Source organism: Ostrea edulis, chromosome 2, assembly GCF_947568905.1.
Source record: "Ostrea edulis chromosome 2, xbOstEdul1.1, whole genome shotgun sequence".
Classification (NCBI taxonomy): domain Eukaryota; kingdom Metazoa; phylum Mollusca; class Bivalvia; order Ostreida; family Ostreidae; genus Ostrea; species Ostrea edulis.
In genome coordinates this window covers 32,530,466-32,546,675 of record NC_079165.1, presented here as the reverse complement: position 1 = coordinate 32,546,675, position 16,210 = coordinate 32,530,466, and the positions used below count along the sequence as shown (strand labels likewise).

The window sequence follows — 16,210 nt, the reverse complement described above, 5'->3', positions numbered from 1 at the left end:
ATTTGACTCTGTGGCATTTGATCTGTCCCCCACCCCACAATTCAGTAATCTAATGATTTCTATTCCTAAGACATCAGTATTACGAAATTTGGATGACACGTAAACAACGTTTCATATACTACACCCACATTTCTTTTTTTAAAATTCATTATTATTTCATATTTCACATTCCTTAAATTGTAATATCGAATTCATTTGAGACATTGTAAGTAAGTTTCAACTATATTTAGAATCGTTCTATTTAGGAATGCTAGTTACTTAAAGAATCAACACACAGGTACATATACAAACTGTTTTTCACCACGAGAACTAAATTAATCGGTTATTGACGTTTAACAACTGCAATTTTATTTCCCCACAGCAACGCTGTTGTCTACATGTATTTTAAAAAAAATTGTCAATAGAGTGTGTAATGTCATTTTATCAAATAAATGGCATATCATTTGCAATTTCATCATATCTCAAATTTTTTTGAATCAAAATGGTAACATTCGCAAAATACAGGACAAATGGAGTAACTGGAATACGTGTAGCACTGGCGTGTCTGGATCTGGAGAGTTCGGGAGCAGGACAGAGAGTACTGTTTCTTCACAGAACAAAACAATTCTCCACTTGGAATGAGCGCAACGGTATCTCAGCTTCGTGTTGACAATTAGCTCATAGGTCCTCACTAACTCATTAATATCGCTACCCCTAACTCCAGTAATGATATTAACAATTGTAAACTCGCATGTGCATGCTTGTGATTATTCTGTAAGATAGATTGATGTTGTGCAGTAAAACGCCACTATTTGAAGAACATTTACATACTGTACGATTTGTTCTAAACTATAGATTACTATCACTAAAAGGTTTTCATCTTTGAATACGTAACGTAACTTTGGAGAATGCTGAAGTAACATAAACAGGAAGTGAGAAACATTTCTAAGAGCTTTCGCAAATGCCAAAAGTTTCTACGTAGTTTTTATTCAAACTAACTGAAATCATAAACAAAGAGGTGAGCAAAAGGACCAATAATTTATAACGTTAAGAAAATATAATGTAATAACTTATAACAATAATAACGGAGAAGTATTACTCATCAATACGGTAAAATACTGATGGCAATCCAGAAAGTATATTGAAATTGTTTTGAAACGTCCTTTTCCCGGGAACCAAACTTTCTTGCGATTCCTTATCTTTTTTCTTTTGCTTCCTCCGCCTTCCTAAAAGAATTAAACAACAACCACAACCAACCATGGCCGCAGCCAGGTAAATGAACATCACACTACCCGACACAACCCATAATAGGTCATCTGGGTCCATTCCTAACTTTTCTGATGCTGGAATATCTTTATTTCCACTTATTGTCGTTCCTTGTGCGTTTTCTGTCGTTATTCCATCCGTGCTTTCAACAGATTCGTTTGTTGTGGCTACAGTTACTGAAGTTAATAAGTCATTTGCTGATGCAGTTGACGTCATTAATGCGGTGGAAGTATCTGACACAGTTGACGTCATTATTGTGGTGGGAGTCTCTGACGCAGTTGACGTCATTATTGTGGTGGAAGTCTCTGATGCAGGCGACGTAATCAATGATCTAGTCTCGGAGCTTTGTTGTGTGGAAGTCTCTTCCGTGGTTGTGGATACAGAAACTGAAGTGGAGAGCTCACTTAAACAGTTCGTGGACGACGTATCATAATGAGTTCCGGTGCAGGTGTTCTGGATGGTCAATTCTGAACATAGAGGAGTGCATCCACAGGGTACTGTTTCTGAAAAATTGTCACATTTTTATGATAACTAGGATCAGTGATAGTAAACATCTAAGCATGTTTTTATACCTAGAACAATATATTGTTATAATGACAATATGATGGACATTTACAAACTAGATAATGCGGAGACAGTAAAATGGATTCTTCAATTATGTCGATTAGCGTTGTCAGCATTACAGCATTACACCTTTTCAAGATGAAAAACAGTGATCGATTTAATAAATCCCATGAAGAATACAAAATCAAAAGTAGGGCAAACACAAACCCCTGGACCATATTTATCAACCATTCAACGACGATATTTACGTTACTTAATTTGAAGGTAAAGTTAACCTTTCAAATCAAAATTTGTCTGTTGAGGTTGATAACTTTCAACATGGTATGTACGAGTCCAACCTCTTGGTAGAGGATCCAAATCTGTGCACATTAAGGGCCCTGTTTTGATCTGTTCAAGGGTAAATATTAGGGAAATATATTGATCCAAAAGAAGAAAAGAAACGCATGGTAGTAAGTTTTTGCTGAATCTTTTCAAATAATATTTGTCCATACATGAATTAGCCTTTGTTACATCTAACACTGTTGTTTACTAGATATATATTATATTGATTTTGAGGACGATACTTTGACGGCTGAACTGTATATTGATGAAGTCATACAAGCACACATGGTTACAACAATGCAGCATTCCGGAGCAGTATTCCAACTTGACAATGTCAAACTACATACTGTTCGTCTTACACGTGTTCTGCAAAGACGCAATATTCAGGTTCTTTATTAGGCATCCAAATCACAAGATTTGAACGCTACTGAACAAGCACGGGGCATACTGGATTGGCACAATCACCAAAAACAACCACAGCCTCGAACTCTGTAACAGCTAGTCCAAGCTCTGTCGTTGCAGTGGAACAATATCCTTAAACAGTTTAAGAGTCTTAATTGCATCCATCGGAAGATGTTGTCAGGCAGTCATTGGTGTTTTTGGGGAGCGCACTAGATATTGAACTTGGGTGACCTAGAACTGTTAATGACTGTAATTATCATTAGTGGTTGTGATATTGATTATTAACCCAGTATTTACATCTTGTTATCAATGAATCAATTACTAAATATTTCTATAGTCTTAAAATGAATATGAAATTATATAAGCGTTTCATTTCTTTTTGTGGTCAGTATAGGATATCGTGTTTAAAATCTTTTTCACATGAACCAAAGAAACAAACATTTGTATTATAGGTTTCATACATAGTGAGGATTGGTTAAATCCTGGCAAGAACTGGAACATGATACTGATGAAATCCTCAGATTATTTAGGTTCACAATAAAATTGGTGTTCAAAAAGCCTTCCGGAAAATGAAAATAATAAATGATTGATTACAAATTTTTAACACCAATTTAGCTATCTTTTAACGTATACCAGTTCTGGAAATTTGATTATTTGAATTTTACGTCACGTCGAGAATTTTACACCTATATTGAGACGTCACCACCTGTAGGTGAAGTATCACAAATTTGGACCTATGTTTAGCGTTCAGGGCCGTAGCAATCAGGATTCTTCATCGTGACAACTCCTGCATTTGGCAAAGGAGTAATCACTACCTATTGGAAGTGAAATCGCTAAGCGTGTACTTTTGGAATACCACAGAAACATTGTACGTTCCAAGGCGTTGTGATAGTAATGAATTAAAAAGACTACCAAATTGCATACTCTCATGGAGTATGGACTCAATTCTGTCTACGCCTTTCTATTCCACTCAATACACGATAGTTAGTGTAAATGCCGATTTGTTAGAACTATGATACAAATGTTGAAATGGGCCTAGGGAGAAGATCAAGGATTACCTAAGGCAATCTTGTAGAAAAACTCACATCTTCGTCCTACAAGTACTTAGTTTAACAACATTTAAAATCTACACACAAGTAATTGAAGTTGATATTAAAAAGATGCTGGGGTTTCTCTTTGATGGTTATCTACGTAGTCTTTGGAGATCTTGTCTTCTAAAATATGTTGGAATTCCAATGGACACAAATTGTGTGTGTATGTGTGTGTGTGTTTGTTTTTTTTTGTTTTTGTTTTAGGTTCCTGGTTTTTGTATGTATTCATTCAAAAGTGTCTGCATGAGAAGAAAAAACCTATTGCTGTGGCCGTTAACTCGTATACATGGATTTTTTTTGTCAAGTGCTTATATCATATATTATTTCTTTTTCATATCAAATCACTCAGCATTTATCATATCTAGTTTGCGCGATGGTGATGTTCATTTTATATTGTTACCTTGAAATCGCCCCTCTATATTCTCCTGATTCCGATTAGCACTGCGTTTAATTTAAATAATTATTGCGACTAGCTGCAGTAAATGCAACAAGAGGCCCAGGGGCGTTATAGGTCACCTGAGTATCATGTAACAACCTTCCAATGTTTGAATTAGGTTTGTGTTTAAATATAAGAATTTTACTTTTGGGTGGAAGAAACACTGAATAGCTATGTGGTCATGAAGTACATGTGTCATTTTTATGTTCAATCAATAATCCTTTTTAAAAAACCTAGGTCTGAGACATCATAAAGAAAAGTGTTATTTACTCCTTAGATAAAACCAATATAAGATTTTCAAAGAATTTCTACATTTTTACTATATGACCAATAGAGCTCCACCCTAACACAAGAATCCCTGCCCCAGGGGCCGTGAATTTCACAATTTTGGTAGAGGGCTCAACTCTCATTATAATTATGCCCACAGTTTGGCTTCTTGACGTCCAGGAGTAAAGAAGAAATTTTTTTTAAAATTACACTCATTTTGATGGGTTTTGCCCCACCCCTCAGGCCCCCCGGGGGGGGGGGGGGGGGGGGGCAGGGACCATGAATTTCACAGTTTTTGTTCCCCTCCACCCACAGATGTTATATGCCAAAATGGTTGAAATTGGTTCAGGGGTTTCAGAGAAGAAGCTGAAAATGTTCAAATGTTAACGCACGACGACGGACAAAAACAGAAGATTTTCAAAGAAATATTGCATTTTCACTATATAATCAATCAGCGCCGCCTTTGCACCAGAACCCTTGAACCAGGGGCCATAAATTTCAGTTTTGAAAGAAGCATCCTTGATCATCATTATCATACTATTAGTTTGTCTACTTAATACCCAGCAGCAGAGAAGATTTTCAAAGAAATAAAATGCATTTTTACTATATGATCAATAGGGCCCCACCCTAATACAAGAACCCCTGACCCAGGGGCCATGAATTTCACAATTTTGAAAGAGGCATCCTTGCTCATCATTACCATGCTATTAGTTTGTCTACTTAATACCCAGAAACAGAGAAGAAGATTTTCAAAGAATTTCTACATTTTCACAAAATGACCAATAAAGCCCCACCCTAACACACCAGAACCCCTGATCCAGGGGCCATGAATTTCACAATTTTTAAAGAGGCATCCTTGCTCATCATTACCATGCTATTAGTTTGTCTACTTAATACCCAGAGACAGAGAAGAAGATTTTCAAAGAATTTCTACATTTTCACTATATGACCAATAGAGCCCCACCCTAACACAAGAACCCCTGCTCCAGGGGTCATGAATTTCACAATTTTGGTAGAGGGTTCAACGCTCATTATAATTATGCCCACAGTTTGGCTTCTTGATGTCCAGGAGTAAAGAAGAAGATTTTTTAAAATTACACTCATTTTGATGGTTTTTGCCCCACCCCTCAGGCCCCAGGGGGGCAGGGACCACGAATTTCACAATTTTTGTTCCCCTCCACCCACAGATGCTATATGCCAAAATTGGTTGAAATTGGTTAAGGGGTTTCAGAGAAGAAGCTGAAAATGTTCAAATGTTAACGCACGACGCACGACGAACGACGACGGACAAAAACAGATAGCAATGCAACGATATACAGTGTATGGTGATGCTTGATGTTTATATATTTATATTCTTATTACATTGCTATATTAGGAAAGTGTTGAGATCAACTTCTGATACAAAAAGAAAATCCTTTCCGCATCTGATAATGTCTTGCATACTCTCGAAAATTAAGAAATATGCTGCATTAGATGTACATTGTATTTTAAACTTACTTCCTTTTATCGGAGAACGTGCCCCCAAGACTTTTCAGATAATGTAAAGTAGGCTCTGTTTTTCAATATCAAAAGGGTCGGCCTGCATGTAACCGATATCGTTGCACTTTTGCAATTATCACAATCATTTTTGTTGGATCTAAATATATGATGTCACGTGATAGTCTCGTGATGATAAACACATGCCTCGATGAAAATATATGGAAGCTTACTGCGTATCGGTTTAAACGTCGTTGTTTCCTTCTAGGATATTTTTCATTAAATATCATCCATATCAAACACTAGAGACCATTTTATGCATCTATTTTACTTTATTTTTGTATGGGACGCCTTAATGCAATTGAGTATGCCGTTCCTTACAAAACTTTCCTTTAAAAATGTAGAAAACATATTACCTTGATGCAGAGTATATAACTCGCTGTTGATATCTGTACAGAAATCGCAGATATCCAAGTTTCCATCAATAGAGAGATACACCCTCTGACCTTCGAAAACGCCTGCAAAAGAAATAGAATACAGTCAGATTGATAAATGATATCATTTGTGCTATTTTGCTATCATCATTTACTTCCAAGTAAAATTATTGCACCGCAGACGTGTCTACAAACACTTCAAAAATCAAAGATTTGTGGAATGCCGACATGGTAAACACAGAACATCCGATAGATTATTTTGGAATCATACTCAATAGTTAAAGCGTCGTTAGTCCAGGGCATATATCATAAATCAAACATCTGTTCAATGTTCTGTTTTGTATGAGCTAGTCAATATTACGTAACATTATTTATAAGTAGGAAAAAATCAGTACTGATGAGTTCAAATCTTGTGACAATATAATAACGTAATACTATGCTGATTTCGCCTTAATGGTTTGTGAACTCTGATTGTATGAACTAGTCAGTATTATGTAACATTAATCAGTAATTTGTAACACTTTTTATAGCTTGGGGAAATCAATAGGGACGTGTGCAAACTCTGGTGCCAATGCGTGAAATACGAGTATGCTGATTTTTGTCATAAACTTCAAAATGCGGAAAACGAGAGAAAAATATATGTCTCCTACCGGCGGAATCGAAGGAGTCGGTCCGTCTGTCTGTCAGTCCGGTAAATCCGTTTCAGCACTTTTCTTTTGTCATGCTTACAGACATTCATTAAGTTCATTCTTGACTAATTTAAAGGGCATGGTCACGATTTGAGCTGCTGAAAATTATTTTCTCTCTCCAGTTTTAATGTTTACAATGCTTAACTGAGGTATATCTAATGGTCAGCCAAAAGTCGAGTTACAAGCGAGATACTGTATTTTCCACAATGCTTTGTAATGTAAACAAGTCACACGTAGATTGCTTAAAAGCATAAGATGTGTCAAACACTAAAAACTGTTTAATTGCGTTCTGAATCAACTTGTAAACTGAAACAAATTTCCTTTAAACGAAACTGTATATATAACCTATGTAAACAAAAACATGGCACGAGCCTTGTTTACAAAACAAAGAATTATGATCTCTGTTTCATCTCGGAGAAGTCTGGAAATTTACTTTCATCTTCGACCGGCTCTAGCAATCAATGTGCACTTAGGTGACACTGCTGTTCGCTTCAAATCAGTTAGTTGACTATTAAACCAAATCTGTATCACTATTAATGCTGTAGTACTTACCATCTAAGTATGTAAATTCCATAAAATAAACCATCACTAATTTTGCCGTTCAAATGAAGACTTCTATGGCGCAATATTTTATCTCCCAAAATTGAAGAGTTCCTATAGTTTGTTTTTAAATTAGGGAAATGCAAGTAGGTATATAGAGATACAATGTATCAGTAACTTGATAAAGCAGACTATAGGAAGTTTTCAATTCCAGGAAGTAAAATATTGTGCCGTGGAAGTCTTCATTTGAATGGAAAATTTAGTGCCTATTATCATTTTGGAATTTTTATACCTAGACGGTAAGCAATACAAAATTACCAGTGATAGACAGTTAGTTTGATAGTCAAATAACTTATTTGAAGCGAACAGCAGTGTCACCTAAGTGCACATTAATTGCTAGAACTGACCAAAGCTGAAAGTAAATTTCCAGACATGAATTATGAAGGACTGCTCCGAGATTCGGTGAAGGCGTCAGTCCAAATATTCAACCAAGCCGAATCTCAGCCGAGATTAATCATGACCATGCCCCTTTAACTCTCGGATGTCTTCGGTTAGCTTTATTTGTATAATATGTGCATTGCGCGCGTCCTCTTCACATGAGGTCGAAAAGAAAACAATGTGGTGGGTAAGTTTCGAAATCGAGTTCATCGACTATAGATAAAGGAAATAAGAATCTATCAGATTATATTCATTATGCTAGACCAAAGAGTAGTTAAAATACACATATCCAGGAATTGCTGGAAAAGTAGCACTTGGTATACTAATAAGATAGTCACGTGGTCAGCACTCATATGAGCTATTAGCCTTACCCTATCAAACCTGGGTCCAACCAACATGTAATAGAGCAGTTTTCGTCGCAGTAATGGCTGTTAACAGTGTAGACGGGTCTTGTATATTTATTTTTAGTTTTTATGGTACATTAGTGGAGAGGAAAAGGCTTTATAGGAATAGTTGAAATCTTATTTCGAATATTACTACCCTTTAACGTAAAACAAACTTCGAAATCCTCGGTGCCACTATTTTTGTTTCAATGCACCTCGAGTTATACAAGACTTGTATGAATTCATTCTATTGCAAATTTGCTTGTACATATGCATGATATGTATTTAAATGAAACGGAGTTATTTAGGGTTTTCCAATTGAAGTAGGCTAAATTGTTTAGAAAGGCTGACTGTATTTTGAAATTATTTTCATTAATATCTCTACAGCCGCAGCTTTTGTATGACTATTCAACAGGTTTTTTCTTCTTCATTTTATTCATAGAATACCATGGTATTGATATATTTACGTCAAATAGAGTCTAATATGATATAAATTGGAGCATATGTATCTTTAAAATACCAATAATTGCTGCATCACTTAACTGAAAATCCAGCACTTTGTCAAGAGAGGAGGGCGATTTGATACATTTTAAACAGTTGACCACTCTTGTCCTTTGTCATAGTAAGGCAAAGACGACAGAGCGTTTTTAAAATTCGAAACAATCCAAGTATAAATTCAATTCCTCAAAAGTAATAATTTATTTGAGGCATATAGTATGTCATATTTCTGAACCAAAAAACTTACTTTTGTTTTCATTTTTGAGCGGTAAGTAAGATTCTTTAGAAAGCGAATGATTGTATAGCTTGTGGCATGATCTCTCATGGTCCTGCGATGTTGATAACACTCATTGAACAAGATGTTCTTTTGAAACACTATGCCCCGGCAGAAACAAAGAAAACAAGAGTTCCACAAGGCAGGTTTTATCCCCTCGCAGTGAGTGACTACAAGGTTTTTGTATGAGGTCCCGTTGTGATTTTTACCCCAAAATCAATCGAGTTCTCCCTCGCTTGCTAAGCAATGCCCCCTGCGCAAATCAATCGAGGAAAAATGTGGGGTGTACATTCTCTACAAGCTTAGCTTGCCATTAAGAAAGGTATTGTCATAACGAATTTAAATATGAAATATCAGAGCCCTGTCAATCATCATGCAAAGTTATGAGCAAGGTTAGAGTCTCGGACAGACAAGACAAAACAATATGCCCCCTCCCCCGATCTTCCATACGGGGATATAAAACTAACATTAAGCTTTAAGAGCGAGGGCCTCGATGTCAAGTTGTACTTCATGTTTGAATACCTATCAAATTCATTGCCATTTTGACGACCTTGCGACCACTTAACATTGCTTTCAAATTTTGGAGTGGGATTTGATATTGGGTGTAATTTTCGTGACATTTGTCAAAATTTTTTCCACTGTACCATATAGGTAATTTAGTCAAAAACGACGTTTGACTCACTTATTAAAAACTTTAACAGTTTTAATAACATTTGAACTGTAAGTGAGTGATCAAATATTTGACAGTATCGTTGTAATTATTGTGACAAGATCTTTCCAATGATGTCAAACCTGACGGCCTCGTGACCTTAATTACCATGAACTTTGACCCAACAACCTAAAATTTTAAAATGTGTTTGGATTTTTGAACCATAAAGGAAATGTTTTTCCAATGTATCAGTCTTGTAACTGTTTCCAGTCGAAGATATTGAGATGTACAAGTATATCGGTATCATTAACATTTACATTGTAACATTGTCTAGAAGGGTTTTAAAGTGCAAGAACAATGTGGTTACAATTATTTCATCATTAACTTGATTCACAAATACTTGGGTAATAAATTAAATTCCAAGTGATTATATAAATTTAAGATCCCAAATATAATAAAACAAAATCATCTTCATTTAATCGTTCATTAGATAAAGAGACGTACCTGTCATGGGGAAATAGTAGAAAAGCGACTCATTCTGCTGCTTGTACAACCAACATTTGTATATATATTTATCTTCAGAGTCAATTGAGACTGTATTTGGGCTGCAGATATAAATATAACACAAAATATTTATCTTCTAATGAATTTTTGACATGATTTAAAAAAAAAACGTGGGTATAAAAATTCCTAGTATTGAAACCACAGAGTAGAATCAAAACTAATCATGATGATATAAAAACAATTCTAAGGATGTAATGGTGAAATAGTTTCATTGATCAAACGAATAAAATTCTGTACAGAATAGAATAAAATGATGTTTTTTTTAAGGTGAATATACCTTCTAAAAGCCAAGAAATTTGTTTTCGTTGCTACTAAGTTCCATGTAGGTATTTGCACACCTCCGACAGATACAGTGGGCTGTAAAACAATACTACTTGCATAGAAATATACACTGCCATCGCCCTCGTCACTTTTCAGCTGCCAATTCTTGTCTTTTAGATGCGATGGGACTTCTTGCGAAGATATCCTATTAACTGTAAATAAGGTTGTACATAACATATCAATTACATTTCATCAAAATCTTTGTACTGTTAGGAATTTAGTGAAGAACGTTACATTCTTATATCGGGAATACCCAACATTGAAGTATCTTTCGTATTCAGTTACATGTGTCAGAGGGTTCAGGTGTGGTGAGACGTGACCGTCACACATGTAATATATGAGAGAGAGAGAGAGAGAGAGAGAGAGAGAGAGAGAGAGAGAGAGGGGTGGTTAATTTAAAAAAAGTGCATCGTACATCGCTAACTGGGATTGCTCTGCAGACAACAAATCGAAAGACATCATGAATACCCCCAACTGCATTGTGTTTCAGAATCTTTCACTATAGGTCATTGTGAATAAAAATATTCTTTCTTATCCATATCATCATGATAGCACAGGTATTGAACGCTCATTTCAAAACTTTTGGAAAAGTTGCACGTACCCGTATGTAGTGGTTTCGGAAAGCTTTGGTCTTCGTGATTGATTATGATACAAGTAACAGAAAATTAACTCGGCCAGAAAGGGCCCCGCACATGTTTACACGGACTAATACTAATGATACAGAATTCATTCTTTGTGTGTTGTTTTACGTCCCATTCTAGACTCAAAGACAGGTGTCACCAGCGTTAAGTAAAGTGACACAGAGGATCTCTCTTTCTTGGTGAAACGGTCAACGTGACACGAAACTTCCGTTTTTAAAGACGTATCTAAGAGATCCATGACTTACACATCTAATGCCGGACACTTGACAAACGCACATTCACTAACTACTGTATACAGGGTTATTTTAAACTTCTACACTTGTTGGCGGTTTCGCTTCGTTTTAATTTCGCCCAGACACAGTTGTTTTAAAAGCGAGATAAGAGAAAAAAACCCAGTTTCGTCCATTCTTAAATTCGCCAACTGACAACGAGGGCGAAAATAAAACGGGGACAAATACTTCCCTGTATATAGTATGTTAAACGTCTTAGGTTTGACGTAGCCCGTGTTCTCGCGGCGTCGAGAATCGAACTTGGGACCTCGCGGTTGCGAAGTAAGCGCCCTAACCATTAGGTTTGTAACGGCAGAGGACTTATGTTGCAAGCTGAGAATGGATAAAACAAAATATATGTAATTTAATCTTATGATAAATATATCTGAATATAGCTATAGACGTTGGTATCAGGAGGTAAACGGTCACAACTGTAAACCTTAACTCTAAAGTTAAGCACTCTGATCTGTCAGTGTGATATTTTGAAAAGTAGAAACGTGATGTGATGCTCGACTGTTACTATTTAATTTTGAACTCTTCTATTTCAATACTACACCTCAAAGACTAGCACACATTTTCAGAGCAGTGTTAAATCACTATTCTATTGATAAAAGTAAGGTCTGTTGTGATCCTACAATATGTAAGTGTTTCCCTTAGTATGGACAACCAGCTTTGTATAAAATATGAAATTGTTTTCTTGCAAATTTTTAAGATATCCAGTCACAGCCAAAATAATGACATCAAAACAGATATAGAGTCACAACCAAAATCATGATATAAAAACTGCCTTTCTGTAGAATATGTTAACTGTATGTTGAAAACATTTTCATTATATTGTATCACAATGCATGTGAATTAAAACTTGGATTAAAAAATTGCTTTGGAGTTTGACCTCGTAACACATCACTATTTTTGATGAATTATACAAGGTCTATGATGGAAAAATTTCAACTTATTTTTTTCACTGTGACGCAATGAGTTTGAAAGCCGTTACGGCATAAAACCTTTTATAAAGAGACAAAAGTATCGTGTCACAATGAGAGGAAAGTACACTTCGAGATTGTACTTTTGTTCTGACCTTAAACGGTGACTTCACGACCCTAAGATCTGTAGGTAAGTTCCTTTATTGGTGAACTGTATTTGAATAGAGAAAACTATCTAAGCCCTTTGAAAGTAATATTGAACAAATGGGCGAACGATATTTATAGGCTCCCGTATTTTCAATGCGGGGTCGTAACAGTTACAAATATGACATTAATTAGATGTAAGAAAATATAACATATCTACATGTACCCTGTATATGGTATAAGGGTCTTTCGATACAAAACAATCGAATTCTTGGTTTCCATCTATGATGATTTTACTAGAATAAGAAAGAATTATGAAAAGAGATAGCTAATTCAATATTTGGCATTTTAATTTTAATGGACGTACGTGTACCCGATATGAATAGATTTTTTTTTTAAAAATTGCAAATAGTTGAAAAGTCAGGTGCATAATATCCAATTTTACACTTGTCAATTTTATTTTCAAAGACTGCAAAACGAAAAGAGGTCTAAATGCTCGAAATAAGAATTTATTTGACACTGGGTATTAAGGAATTCTAATAATTCTCCTGAACTACAACCAAGTATATCGTGCATAGACTGTAAGAATAAAACGACGCCTAGTTTAAAATGTCTTTTAAAAATTATTGGATTTACGGAATTATTCGGTTAGATAATTGCTGCAGTAATTGAGTATAAGTTGGTCTATCTATTGAAAGGGGACAATCATTCATAAGAAGAGAATGTGCATCGAAAGAATAGACACTGCTGAAAAAGTGCTAACTCAGAGAATCTGGTCAAAGTTCAAATTTGTTTTTGTTCGTTTATCTCTCCTAGTAACGTTTATCTCTCATAATAAGTGACTGCATGTTCAATTTGATTATCGTCCCACTATCTGTAAACGTATAAACATGTTGATCATTCGCAGGATAATACACGCTGACCGATTCCTTAACATACGGGCAGTAGCCGCGAGAATATACATGTAAATATACGGAAATTGGCATTGTCACACACACTTTTTACTTCATAAAAAGAATACAGTTAGGATAAAGATGTGTGTGTGCTTGGAAAAGTTAGGGCATGGTTATCACGGGAATATCATAATAAAAACATGAATGAACTGTCAGGGAGATACTATAAAAGGTGTATGCGATATCAATGTGTATATAGTATTTGAATGGTACGAGGTTCCGGTTGAATGAATGCTGTAAAACATATAAATCCGTGTAAATGGGTTTTACTACAAAAATTAGAGACATTAGTGATAACTGATGTTTATCACCAGTATCATCACAGCGCTTTAAAGCACTGTCCTACACTGACGTTCAGAAAATCATTAAAGAGTCATTAATACTCGTATAAATCAACAGAACAGTGAGGAAAACTAGAATGTTAAAGGAGAGGTCGCTCTGACTTGAGACCATTTATTTCGGAGGAAAATGTAAAAATAATAATAAAAAGGATATGGAAATTTATCGCCTTTTTAAAGAGACGATATGAAATTTAATAAAAATACGTAAAGCTTCAGGTATTGATATTTATATGGAAAATAAGTAAGTTAACTTACCAGCAGCGATCCAGGCTGTTAATAAAACATAAACGAGGAAGCTGTCATAAATTGTGGTAACCATTTCTCAATTTCCCCCAGATTTCTGCAAGCCAGGTTTTATCAGATGACCATCTTATCACAGAGTCTCTGAAAATCGGACCAAAGTTTAAATATTAGCGATGTTTTGAGAGACAGGAAGGTGTCCGACCTATCCATATTCTGGGACACTTGATGTTTTGTTAAATTAACACCACGAGTAATGAAATGATTTTCACTGTTCAGCGCATGTCATACTAAAATTACATGGATCACGACGCCACTTTAACGACTTAGCTCGGTGTCGCATTGCTGTAATGGCCTTACCAGGGAGTCTTAGGATAGCATTTCCTGACGGGTAGAAACAGTAAATTGAGATGTGGCGGCTCGATTATCATTACAGATAGAAACACGTATAGTTCGCGTTCTAATGATTCTCTGTAACAGGAAATAGTCTCAGATATATCAGTTAATTATCACCTAATGTATTTTGAATTAAAAACAGAGGTGCCAGAAAAGTGATTATGTCACATACTGAAAATGTTATTAAGGGGGGGGGGGCAAATAAAATGATGTAAAGGAACTTGATAGGGGGAAGTATTTAACGTTCAAATGTAACATTACATGTATATATATATTGAAAAATAAATTATGCCAGACTTATCATGAAGAACTTGAAACCTCGTTAGAATGGATAAAAAAGTGCAAGAGTATAAGAGGAATATTAGAATCACGTACTACACCTCCTCTCACCTCATCTACGTGTATTCTCTTCCTGCCCGCTGGTACATGAGGTCCCAACACACTGCCTCCATCTGCCTCTAGCTGCTGCCCTTGTTGATGCCCAGCTATTCCACTCCAGCTTGAACCTTTCCTATTTTACGTATTATCATTTATCCTTTTGTTTTTAGTAAACCAGAGGTGATAGATAATTATAGGTAGTTTAATGAGGAATATGTTCTGGTTCCAGCTGACAAGACTTACAACATTATCTTTATTTGTAAGGCTCATTATTATATACTTTCAATTTCATCTTTTCCTTTTTCTTTAAAAGTTTGCGGGCATATATCACACGATATATGCCCGGAAACATTCCGGCCCGCAAACATTACGTCACAATCAAATTTCTACACCGTTAATTTTCAATTTTTTCGTGTTTTTCGTCTTTTACTCATTTAAACCAATAAAGAAATTGTTAAAAATAAAATTATTGTTAGTTTCTAAATGAAATTGAAAGTATATAATAAAAAGGTTATAGACTTTGTATCGGAAATATGACGACCTCGTTTTTTGTCGTGGACGGACCTCGCAAGCTCGGTCCGTCTACACGCCAAAAACCTCGGTCGTCATATTTTCCCATACAAAGTCTATAACCTATAATTATTATACCCCCGCAACAAATTTGTTGGGGGTATACTGGAGTCGGGTTGTCCGTCCGTCTGTAGAGGCAATTATTTCCGGGCGCTAAAGCAGTATCCTTTCCACCTACAGTCACCATATCATACATATGGACTACCCATGGGTCGATGTTCCCTATCAATTTTGGGGTCAAAAGGTCAAGCGCACTGGACATCGAAGTAGCAATATGGTTTCTGGGCTCTAATGCGTTATCCTTTCCACCCACAGTCACCGTATCATAAATATGAACTACTCATGGGACGAAGATGTTCCATATCGATTTTAGGATCCAAAGGTCAAGCGCACTATCCAAGGATTTGTCATGCCCTTTCTTTTTTACACTCAGGAAAGAGGTAATTTATACCTATTAATAACACCCTTTGGGAGATTAGGGTAACCGGGGGTATTCTTAGTGAGCATTGTTCACAGTACCTCTTGTTACGACTGTATTTTAAACGAACTTGGCATTTATTCCACATTTTGGTAATCTTACTTATACTCTAACTTCCGTTTCAGAAGATGAAAGTCTTGAACATTTTGTTTCAGTTTTAATCAAATATAATATCCCTGTCAATGAGACGAATTAATAAGAGTTACCGTACCTACATGTATACTGGATACCTAAACTTCACAAAATTCCTAACAAGTATGCATTGCTGGATCAAGTAAACGTTCT

At 35.7% G+C, this 16,210-nt stretch overlaps 1 protein-coding gene across 2 annotated transcripts; it reads right to left on the bottom strand.

Moving 5' to 3' along the window:
- Nucleotides 1-1,003: 1,003 nt before the first annotated feature.
- On the bottom strand, nucleotides 1,004-15,314 carry LOC125682224 (uncharacterized). Of its 2 annotated transcripts, XM_048922688.2 has the most exons (6): nucleotides 14,890-15,314; nucleotides 14,119-14,247; nucleotides 10,549-10,744; nucleotides 10,212-10,312; nucleotides 6,219-6,320; nucleotides 1,004-1,748 (listed from the first exon to the last, which is right to left on the bottom strand). In XM_048922688.2, the coding sequence occupies exons 2-6, from the start codon at nucleotides 14,180-14,182 to the stop codon at nucleotides 1,075-1,077; spliced, it is 1,137 nt and encodes a 378-aa protein (XP_048778645.2). In that variant the 5' UTR covers nucleotides 14,183-14,247; nucleotides 14,890-15,314; the 3' UTR covers nucleotides 1,004-1,074. The 2 variants fall into 2 exon arrangements, with proteins under 2 accessions (XP_048778645.2, XP_048778644.2); XM_048922687.2 differs by lacking the exon at nucleotides 14,890-15,314 and having other exon boundaries at nucleotides 14,119-14,427.
- Between the last annotated feature and the right edge of the window lie 896 nt (nucleotides 15,315-16,210).

Coding starts and splice junctions, on each gene's coding strand:
- LOC125682224 (XM_048922688.2), bottom strand. CDS start 14,182: ATGGTTACCACAATTTATGACAGCTTCCTCGTTTATGTTTTATTAACA. Junction 10,745..14,118: donor AACAGCCTGGATCGCTGCTG/GTAAGTTAACTT, acceptor CCTTATTTACAG/TTAATAGGATATCTTCGCAA. Junction 1,749..6,218: donor GTTATATACTCTGCATCAAG/GTAATATGTTTT, acceptor ACAATTTTTCAG/AAACAGTACCCTGTGGATGC.